General features: G+C 34.8%; 1 protein-coding gene across 2 annotated transcripts in view; it reads left to right on the forward strand.

Annotated features, from left to right (window-relative positions):
- Positions 1-12,278, forward strand: part of SA1 (stromal antigen) — a 327,847-nt gene that overhangs the window by 179,168 nt on the left and 136,401 nt on the right. For both annotated transcript variants that reach the window (XM_090413330.1, XM_090413331.1), the window contains exon 13: positions 985-1,167. In XM_090413330.1, the coding sequence (XP_090269456.1) occupies positions 985-1,167 (183 nt within the window). The remainder of the gene's footprint in view (positions 1-984; positions 1,168-12,278) is intronic.

Genomic DNA, 12,278 nt, shown 5'->3' on the forward strand with positions numbered 1-12,278 from the left:
AAATTCTTGGAGATAATCGCATCTTCTCCCATTGTTGTTTCTACTGCCTTTGAGAATGTCTTTTTAAGAAAATAGGCTTTGAAAGTTGCAATGACGCCCATGTCCATGGGTTGTAGCAATGATGTCATATTTGGTGGAAAAAATAAAACTTTCACATTCTCACACAGATCATTAAGAGAATTTGGATGACCAGGTGCGTTATCTAAATATTTTTTAAATACAGCAGAACAATTGGAGTTTGTAATGCACCTACTCTTAATGCTGAATGGGAAGGAATGACATCATGCTCGTGACTTTCTTTCTCTCGGCCAGGAAACACTCCTCGAGGCTTGCATGTTTTCGCGTGGTAAATTTAAAGGCTCGTTAATTAAAACTCTTGCCGCATATATCAAGGGATTGTCGCAAGTAATTTCGCTGCGTTAAACAAAACCGCTTTAAGCAAGAGACCTGTAAACTATTGGCAGTACATATGTCAACAACAAATCTAAGTTCTATTGTGATAATGAATGATGTGTAGATTACCACTGACAGTCCCAACCAGCAGGTGAAAGATAAATTGCTAAATTAAAGTAAACTTGCAGTAGGTAGAAAAACAGGCAATTAAGGAGAAAAAACAAACAAATATTTCTCTCTACATGCTCCACAGTATGTTAATGTTACAGCTAGGTGGATGTTTGTTCCTAGTGAATAATTGCTCTTTTGCAAGGGGAAGATGAAAACTCCTTAGAATTCATTTTATTCAGTCCTTTACTCATAAATATATATAATTCATAAGTATTTCTGTGATGGCCACCAATTTACATCTGAATTTCTCTTTTGTAATCAGAAATTGCCTTCATGTCTAACATGTAATTTTTTTATTACTCCATATGAATATCTCTTTTTAATGTTTTAAATGTTAGATGTATATTCAGAATTAATAGCTTATTTTTAAATCTGTCAGGTTATTAAATTATAATTTAATAAATTAAAACCATTTTCCAGCAACCTTCAGCAAAAGAGCTAAAGCAGGTAGCAGATGATAAAGTAAAACTCACAGAACATTTCATTCAAACGCTACCCCACCTTTTAACAAAGTATATGGCAGATAATGAAAAAATAGCCAACTTAATGATAATCCCACAGTTTTTTGAACTTGAGATTTATACCACCAGCCGACAAGAAAAGGTAAGGAAAAATTTGCTTATGTTTCATGCATTAAATACTTATAACTTGTCTTACTGTTTAGTTATAAAGTTCACAAAGATGTTTGTTATTTTTTGTTATCACTTATATTTTTCATCTTTGCAAATGTTTGAAAATTATTGCAAGACTCCATATATTGCATTATTGCAACTATTATGATTTATCGTCAAACAGTAATGGAGAATTCTAGTTAAACAGCTTGAATAAAAACAAGAAATGCTGAAGATTAAGAATTAGCATAGAATTATATTGTCATTCAAAGTGATCTTTGTAATTGGAGTATTTCATGTGAATACTATAGTATATTTGACATTCATGGTAGAAAGAGGGAGCTTATTGCCTATAAGGGGAGGAGGAAATGTGTGTCAGGGGGATTGCTAGAGATTTTTCCCTCTGCTTACTACTGCTTGTGAGAAAGTTGGCTCATCATTTTTCTATGTAGATACGTTGTTTTGATGTTATATGCACAGGAAAAAAAAATTGAATTTTCCATCTTTCACATTATTACTTAACTTGCTTCTTTCTCTTCTGAGCATGGAGCTGCACCAAATTTTTGCCCTCTCACTATTTTGTTATTTTAATCTCATTCCAGGAATTTTCACATCTCTCTTTCCTCTATGTATTTTTGAGCATTCTCTCTCCCCCCCCCCCCCTCTGCAAACTCACTATAAATTTTCTAATGATTCCCTAAGAGGTATGTCCAGACCACTTTCATTTTCTGTTATCTTGATCCTGATACCTCTTACCAACAATTTTCAGAGACAGTCATTGAAGTAGCTGAAAATATCCTAGGAATAAAATGCAGTATTAATAAACCTTGGATTATCCATGAATTATTACAGTTTTGTGATCAATGGAGAAAATTACAACCAATTTGACACGTTGAGAATAACAGTGAACGGTATAATTATCTGAACAGACGAATTAAAAAGGAGATAAAGTTTGTAAAAAAATAAATGATTATCCCAAAAGAAATTGAGAATAATCTTCATAAGAATAACCATACAACAGCATACCAAATAATTAAGAAATTAACCTTTCGTTCATAAGAGCTGGATAATTGAGGATGAGGATAAAAAAATATTGAAAAGATAGTATGATTATTCAAATAAACTATTCAAGTATGATGATAGCTTGGACCAACAAAATTTAAAGGGAATTGTCCCAATGAGAACAATGATTATCCTATACTAAGAGAAGAAGTAGAAAAAGCCATCTTAAGATCAGAATTAAAAAAAAAGAAGCAGGAATTGATGATGTTCCATTAGAACTACTTAAAGAAAGGAAGGGAGGAACCTATTGTTAGTGAACACAAAATTTGCCAGCAGGTGTGGAACACTGACATCTGGGCCAAAAGAATGGTGCACAGTTATCCTTATTACCATTCCAAAAGAAAAGAAGAGAAAGAAATAAAAAAAAAAAAGTACAATAATTTTAGGACAGCTTCATCAGCCATCCAAGCAAAATATTTTTGGACATTTTACTCTCACGTATTGAAACAAGAATGGAATTCAGTTTTTCAGATTTTCGGGCTGGAGAGGGGTGCTTAAGGGTCAAAGCTGTATAACTGAGAGGAGACCTCCACATAGCCTTTAAAGGAATGCGGAGAACCGACCAGGGCTTCTGACCTAATGTCCAATCCTCACCTTCTCGTGGTGCACCCTCTTGGGTATCTACTTGGATACTGAACAAATGAGGATGGGCTGGCAATTTGGGATTTAGCCAACCAAATTGTATTCTTATTGGTTAAACCAAAATAAAAAATTATGGTACAACATGACAAAATTTCATGCCGGCTGGGGCATCGCCCAGTTAAACAAGGCCCCTGTTCTTTTTGCCAGGGAACTAGGGTGAACAGCAAAAAGTCAGCTACTGGAACAAATCTGAAAACAAACCCCAACTCAACATCACCAGAGTTAAAGATCGTACTATCAACATAAGAAGCCTGAATGGCAAAGAAATGGAGCTAGCTGAGGAATTAGATAAGTACAAGATTGACATAATAGGGGTGACTGAAACAAAAAAAGACAAAAACTGGACAGATCTTTCTGAGCAATAAATACAAAATGTTATATACAGGCAATGACAATCAAGGAAAAGAAGGAGTAGCCATAGTATTCAACACAAAATACGAGGCTAATCTTCTTGAATGGCAGTCAGTCTCAAATAGAGTAATGTGGGCAAATATGAGAATGGGGAACTGGACAGTGAGACTTATTTGTGTCTATGGTCCCACAGAAGGTTCTACTAAGGCAGAAGTGGAGGAATTTTTTGAGGCTTTAGAAAAAGCAACTGACACAATGAAAAATGAAAAGTTGGTCCTTGTTGGGGATCTAAATAGCAGAGTAGGAAATGATTGTGAGACATACAAAAATATTTTAGGAAAATTTGGAAAAAAGAGCAAAGCTAATAATAATGGCAAATATCTATTGGATTTCTGCTCAGGACATGGACTGGTTATTACTAACACCAATGTTCCACATAAAAATGTGCACAAATTCACATGGAGAGAAGAGGCTAGGAATAAGAAAAGTCTCATTGATTATGTTATTGTTGATAGTGATGTTTTTTCCCTGGTGCAGGACACCAGAGTGTACAGAGGATTTGAAATTGGAAGTGATCACTATTTAGTCTTGAGCAGGATAAAATTGAATTTCATATTGAAAAGAATAACATGTAAAAAAGTTTTAAAGCGAATAAAAGTTGAGCAGCTCTCAGATGTGAACTGTAGACTAAAATACACAAAGATTATTGAAGAAAAAATGAATGAGTTTGAGAACAGGAATCAAACCTTGGAGATTCAGTGGAAAACTCTGAAGAAAACATTGATTGATTCTGCCAGAGAGGCATGTGGTGAGGTTGTCTGCAAAGATAAAAAAATCAGAATTCCCTGGTGGACACAAGAAGTTAAAGAGGCAGTGAAGGAAAAGAAGAAAGCATATCAAATGTTCCTGTCAAATAAGCCAGCTTGTGCTCTTAGAGAATATAGAGACAAATGCAAGAATGCTAAACACTGTGTAAAACTAGCTAAACAAAAGTCATGGGAGGACTTTGGCAAGAATATAGAAAATAAATATCAAGAAGGTGGCAAAATATTGTGGAGGTTGTTGAAGAAGCTTAGGAATTGAGGAAAGAGTGCTGTAAAAGGAGTTAAAGATGATAAAGGTGTGAGATGAAAACGAGAGAAAAAGATATCCTTGAAGTATGGAGTAATTACTTTGAAAAACTGCTAAATGAAACAAGCAGTGATGACAGCACAGTGGTAAAAAAACACTGACCAGGCATGCAGGCAGGAATGCATATCCATACTTGAAGTAGAAAAAGCCATCAAAGGCTTGAAATCTGGAAAGATAGCTGGAGTAGATGATATTCGACCAGAAATGCTGTAGTATGGTGGTATAAGAGAGTTACAGTGGCTGCACTGCATAGTTCAGAAAGCCTGGACTGAGGGACGAATTCCCGATGATTGGAGTAGAGCTCTCATAGTACCCATATATAAAAAGGGAAATAAAACTGAATGTGAGAATTACAGAGGTATTTCCCTAGTGAGTGTTCCTGGCAAGATCTATGCAAGTATACTTGAGAAACGGTTGAGAAGAATTGTGGAAGAAAAGCTTGGTGAAGAACAAGCTGGATTCAGGCCAAATAGAGGCTGTCAGGATCAGATCTTCACTTTACGACAAATAGTCGAGAAAGCATGGGAATATAACAAAGATCTGTATTTAAGTTTTGTCGATCTGGAAAAGGCATATGACAAGGTCCAAGAGAGAAGCTATTCAATATGCTACAGTTATATGGTGTCAATGGGGCATTATATCAAGCAATACTTAGTCTTTATTTGAGTTGTAAGTCAGCAGTTAGAATTGAAGGAAGTACAGGAAGATGGTTTAATGTTAAATCCGGTGTGAGACAAGGATGTACATTATCCCCTCTGTTATTCATTATCTATATGGATCACATTATGAAGGAAAGTGGTATTAAACGTGATATCAAAATTGGCGATGTTAATGTCAGCTCTTTGCTTTATGCAGATGATGTTATACTTCTAAATAAATCCGTTACAAGTCTGCAAGATTCTCTGACTAAATTGAATAGCTGTTGTAATAGATATGGTATGAAGGTCAGCAATAAAAAGACAATGACAATGAAAAAAGGCAGAATCATTGAAAATGTCAACTGTGTTGTGAATGGAGAACCTGTGGAACAAGTAAAACATTTTAGCTACTTAGGCACGATTTTTAGTGAAGATAGTAAATTCAATATAGAAATAGACAACAGAATCAGCAAAGTTGGTATATTGGGAAGTCAATTGAATAAATTCATATGGAATAAGAGAGAAATTAGTCGGAACACTAAATTAGCTGTATACAAGACAGTGTTCAAACCAGTTTTAACTTATGGATCTGAGAGCTGGGTCAGAAGTAAAACACTTAACCAAAGACTAGAGACCGCAGATATGAGAGTTCTGAGAAAGATTAGAAGCATGAACAGATGGCATCAATGGCAATATCATATTAAAAACGAGGATATTAGGAAAGAACTTGACATTGTCAGCATCCAGGAATACTTTAGCAGCGCTAATCTCAGGTGGTATGGTCACTTAAATAGAATGGGAGAGGAAAGATTAGCAAAACAAGTGTTCTCTGCCAGGTTGGCAGCAAAATGACCCAGAGGAAGACCAAGATTTAGGTGGATTGATACGGTACAAAGTGCCTTAGACGATAGAAATATAAGATCTGATAATGTTGGAGTCTTGACAAGTAACAGGCTGATTTGGAGGAAAATTGTAAATAGGAAGTTAGTAATGATATAATTTTTTCATGTAGTACTATCATATCCTGTACACCTCTTGAGGGTACATGGCAGGAATTTGATGATGATGACAATTGATATATATGGGGTGGGGCAAAAGTTACTTACTGTAATAATATTTTATTAACTCAGTTATATTTCATTAATGATTTCATTAATGCAATTATTTTTCAACTAAATAAAGTGTACATCAAGTAAATTAATAATCAAGTTAAATCAAATGTTCAGAATAGCTTCCTTCTTCCCTTGTCAAATTTTGCTGTAATTCTTTCTTTCAATTCTTTAAGAAAATAAAAAAAATAAGTAAACATTTATAAACAAAAGTAAAAAGAAATTTTTAAAAAATGCTACAGTAAAGTAACTTTTAGCCCACCCTGTATTTATGCTCCATAAATATGTAGAGCATAATAAAGTAATGTGCCATAATTTTATTGACCTACAGAAAGCCTTTGATTCTTTGAGCATTATGCTTTTTGGAAAATTCTACAACATTATGAAATAGACAGCAAAATAATATGACTGATTGAATCCGTTTACTCATCTTCTGAAATGATGGTTGACATCAAAGGGAGTTACAGTACTCCCTTTCCAGTGGAGCATGGAGTGAGATGGGTGTGAATTATCACCAATGTTACTTAACAGCTTCCTTGAATGTGTTATAAATTTAGCCCTGGAGAGAATGTGATATTGGAGTGATGGTTAAAGGAGGAAGAAGAATCAGTCATCTAAAGTTTGCTGATAGTATTGATCTTCTAGTGGAAAACAAATTAGAGCTTCAAGAAATCACCACAAAATTAGCTTATACTCTTAAAAATATGGCTTAACCATAAGTATCCAAAAATCAAAAACAGTGACAAATATCTATGCTTCTGACCAAGAAAGAAGTGTTGTAGCAGAAACTGAAAAAATCCTACTTGAAGATATACCCATAAAAGAAGTTGATCAGTTTAAATACCTAGGCAATATCTTTAAGATGGAAGAGCAAAACAGGATAGTGGAGCAAAAATTGCAAAAGCAACAACAGCACTCCACAAATTAAAACACTATGGATAGATAAACTTATAATTACAAACAAATTATGCCTTATTGAAACACTAGTTAATTCAGTAATTCTATACAGAGTTCAGTTTGCACCCCCTCCTAATAGACGAGGAAAAGAGGTTGCTGGCATTTGAAATGAGATGCTATAGATGACTCTTAAAGATACCATGCACTGATACTTCACAAATTTTGAAGTAAGACAAAGAATATGTTCTTTTGCTGGTAAAAGAGATAACATCATAAAAAGATTCAAAGGAAACAACTTGCATTGCTTGGTCATATCAGCAGATAAAATGATCTCCCAATGCAAATTCTTGAAGTACTTATTCCAGAAACTCAAAAAAAGAGGTAGACATAGAATAAACTGGATAGACAATATGAAAAGTTGGATAGGTGCATCATTTACACAGCTAAAAGCAAAATGTCAATCAATGACTAAGTGGAAGATTTCTATGAGGAATATTTCCTAATATCTATTCAGGTATTAGGAAATATAGTCTTTTGTAGACTATGGGATGAAGAAAGAAAGTAAGTAGTACTATAGTTTGAGAGCAGTTGGTCCAAGATTTTTTTGTCCTTTTAAGTTTGTCCAATGGAACACTCGTCCAGTTGGACATTTCGTCCAATCTCAACTCGTCCAGTCGGACATTTCGTCCAATCTCAATTTGTCCTATCGATGTCAACTGACTATTATTGTCACCTGTGTCAACTGACTAACCTAGTACAAGTTGCTGTGTAACAAATAAAATATAAAAGTTGCCGTGAGCAGATGAATGGCATTTAATCAGACCTAACCTAACCCAACCCAGGTGCTTTCAGGGCATTTCGTCCAATTATTTTCAAATCAAAATAGGATTGGATGAATAACCTCAAATCCAGGTGCTTTCAGGGCATTTCGTCCAATTATTTTCAATTGGACAAATAGCAGTGGATGAATAAGATTGGACAAAATGTCCTACTGGACGAGAAAAGTAATGGACGAGATTTTGATTGGACGAGCTGCCCTGAAACCAGTACTATAGGTGTTTTCATATCATTCCCATAAATTTATATTTGTTACTTCTTCTGGCCATCTAAAATATTAATTTTCCTGAAATGTTATGCACTATTCATTATGAGAATATCCTATTGGTAAATATGATTCTTACCATTTACTATTTCTTATAAGCTTATTCATTTGCATATGCTGTACATATACTCCTTAATATACCACATCTTGACTATTGTGCACAGATTTCATCATTTGGAATTTCTTGAGGATGCAAAAGTAGCAGAGAGGATTCAGAAACAAGTCACCAAAATGAGGACTGGTCTGTATCCTTTAATATGTAAGGGAATTCATCCATTCAGATCTACTATGCATACTATCTCCACTGTTATTATTATTCTGTATGGATTACATTATGATGGAAAGTGGCGTTAAATCTGATATTAAAATTGGAGATGCTAATCTCAGGTCTTTGTTTTAGACAGATGTTCTGATACTCTTAAATAAATAACTGCTGTGACAAATGACAAATTTGGCATGAAATCAGCAATAAAAAGACATCCTGAAAGGGGAACCCATAGAACAAATAAAATATTTTGGCTGTTTAGGCCCATATCTATTGAAGATGCATATTAAATATGGAAATAGATAATAGAATAAGCAAAGCTGGTATGAAAGGATTGTGAATTGAATAAATTATATATATGCAATAAGAGAAAAATCATCCAAAGCACTTAAAAGATCAATATAAATGTTCAAACAAGTTTTAATGCTTTGATCTGAGACTTGGACATAATTTGATTTTAGAAATTTGAAAATTAAATTGATTAAAGATGAAAAGAGGTTGCTGGTCACAGTATGAGAATTCCAGGGAAAATTGGTGGTTGTGTGTGTGTGGGGGGGGGATAATGACATCACTGACAGAATCATGTTATAAATGAAACCACTATAAGGAATCTCGATATTGTTAATATTTAAAAATGTGTAAACATACCTGACCTAAAGCAGTAGCATCACTTAAACAGAATGGAAGAGGTATGATTAACAAAGCAGTGTTCAGTGTCAAGGTGATGGGGGGGGGGAATTCATTTGAAGGCCAAGATATAGATGAATTGATGTAGTTTGTAGTGCCTCAGGAAACTGATATGGATGATATGATGAATAATAGATTGTTTGAAGAAAGTTGATAGAAGCTAGTAATAATGTAAATTTCATTAATGTACTGCCACAGCCATCTAACATGGTTTTTTCTGAATCTAATTATTGCTATGTGGGAAAGTTCTTATTTACTCAGTCTGCTATGTCTTAGTCTCTTATGTATTCTCTGGCTGCATTATCTGTCTTGCAGCAGAAAAAAATTCTGCCACCTCCATATGAGACCAGCTAACCGACCTTCAGTTGAAAAGCCTTAACAAAAGTTTTCATTCTAGACAAAATTTTGAACCCTCTGTCTTTCCAGCCATTGAACAGCCTCTTTACTGACTAAGCTATGGATTCTTTTCTGTAAACTCCTTGAGAGTATTTATCAAGAAATTGCCATTGTGTATGTTATCCCATTATGTTTAAAAATAAGTGATTATCACTACATGGTCATCTCTATGGAGTCTGAAGACTTATTGTGGGAGACCCATATTAATCACAATGCCTATCATATTTCTCCTTAAACTTATTCACCAGCAGAGCACTCAGGGACAAAGGCTTGATTGTCATATATATATATATATATTAGGGTTACCAAGTAATTTTATAAACTTGGTTATTTTACTCCTAATCCCAAGTAAGCAAACAGTTAAGTTTGCGCATGAAAGTAGTTCAGATCTAAAGGTGGTGCAACACCATAGCAACTCATTGTAAAGGTGGGTAAAGCACATCTCACTAAGAGATGTATACTGTAATACATTATGGGTGGGGTCACTACCCTTTGAGGAGATATAGATATAAATAATTTTTTTTTTACCTTGGGAATAATGTATATTAGGGTTACCAAGTAATTTTATAAACTTGGTTATTTTACTCCTAATCCCAAGTAAGCAAACAGTTAAGTTTGCACCTGAATGTAGTTCAAGTCTAAAGGTGGTGCAACACCATGGTATTACTATGGTGTTGCACCACCATATTACTCTGTATTACTAAAACCATGGTATTTAGAGTCTAGCTACTCACTGAGGAGACCTCAAAAAAGGTTGAAACCGGTCTGGGTAGTGACCCCACCCATAATGTATTGCAGTATACATCTCTTAGTGAGATGTGCTTTACATTATAGAAAATACTAAGAATAGTGATCAGAGCTTTACCCACCTTTACAATGAGTTACTATGGTGTTGCACCACCTTTAGACTTAAACTACGTTCGGGTGCAAATTTAACTGTTTGCTTACTTGGGATTAGGAGTAAAATAACCAAGTTTATAAAATTACTTGGTAACCCTAATATACATTATTCCCAAGGTAAAAAAACTTATTTACATATAGATAGATAGATAGATAGATCTGATTCACACAAAAGGCCACAAGACCTATAGCACATTAGTGCTGTGTGTGTGTGTGTGTGGGCAAGAGAAATAGATGAAAGGAGGAATCTGTTCACACTTTGCTTGAACAGCTGAGGGCTGTAATCTTTGGAGAAGGTAGAGTGGGGGAAGACTGTTCCAAAGGGAAGTAGATGGGATGAAGGAAGAGGCAGTGAAGTTGGTTTGGTGTATTTCAAGATGGACTGTAAAGGGCTGTTGGTTAGCAATGACTCTTGTTTTAATGATTTTGGAGGAGAGTGGAGGAATAATAGTGGCCAATTCAGCAGAGCACTGTCCATGAAAGTCTGTATAAGAGGTACAAGGGAGAAACTGAACATCTGTGAGAGAGGGTTTGAAATGGGTATGTGTGTGAGAGAGAGGGGAGGGAGGAATCATTAATTAGCCATATTGCCCTCTTCTGGATAGAATTGATTAATCTTAAAGAGGATTTTTGGTGCTCCACCACAAACATGGGAGCAACATTCTAGGGTTGGGCAGATTTGGGCTTTGTGTAGAGTTAGCAGGTGTGAAGTAGTGTCTTGTTCAAAAAAAAGTACACCGGGTATTTTTTGACAGCTACAGACAAATAATTAAGATGAAAAGCCAAATGACTATATTTTCTGGCAAAGTTAGTTAAATTATGGGGATAAAAATCCCTTATTATTTTACAGCCAGTATGCGAAACTCTAAGATCGTAAACTACAATTTACGAGTTTCATGCCGAAGAACTATTGGCGAATCCAAGTGTAAGGTGACCACTTGGTAGTACAACACCAAGGCAACTCGAAGCAAAGGTGGAGCAAGCTCCCTCACTATCCTTAATATTTTCTCATAATGTGAAAACACAGCTCCTAGGAGATGTAATACTGCTTTACATTATGAGGAGAGGTCACTACCCAGAATAAGAAAAAAATTGTGTATCCAAATCTCGACTCAGCAATTCGGCCAGTTGCTCATTCCAATGAAATAGCCGTGCCAATTTATAAAGGACGTTTACTAACAAGCAAGAGCGGTGAGCACTCCAATTCTGATCTGCGCACCGCTTTGAATAATAGGCTATATCTTTGGGAATTTTTCGAATTTCTTGATAAAAAGTTAGGAACAGATTTTTAAAAGTACATACTTTCAGAAAATAATATTAAAAAATCGATTTTTTTGATCCTCTAAATAGTACTGCCTCCTTAAAACTATCAAAAACTTACAAATTAGCAAAAAGAAAATGCCATAGAGGAAAAAAAAATGGGTTTCATATTTGAAATCAGTGCACCCAAATTAGTAAAAAACAAGTCTCATATAAAAGTCAGCGAAAATTGTGTTGGCCAGTGTAATCCTTACAGACAGGGAAACAATTATCCCCACTCCACTTTAAAAAGCCTTCATTTAAAAAAATAAAAAATAAAAAATCAAGTGGAGCTCTACAAGTGAAGAATCTGGTATATCACAACTTTCATCAAGAACTGCATCTTCCTTTACTGCTAATACCAAAAACTGACACAGCTGCAAAAAAAAAAAAAAAAAACTATCAACACATCCAAAACTGATTTCAAAAGAACTAAAAACAGGAAAGTTACATTGTGTTCAAATCGTGTCTGTAGCTAAATTAAGGGGATTAAAATCCCTTATTATTTTACAGCCAGTATGCGAAACTCTAAGATCAAAAACTACGATCTATGAGTTTCATGCCGAAGAACTATCGGCGAATCCCAATTAACCAGAATCTACTGTAAATATTCTGGTTAATTGG

The sequence above is a fragment of the Typopeltis vanoorti genome, chromosome 24, assembly GCF_054136105.1.
Source record: "Typopeltis vanoorti isolate ZY-2024b chromosome 24, IOZ_Tvanoo_1.0, whole genome shotgun sequence".
Classification (NCBI taxonomy): Eukaryota; Metazoa; Arthropoda; class Arachnida; order Uropygi; family Thelyphonidae; genus Typopeltis; species Typopeltis vanoorti.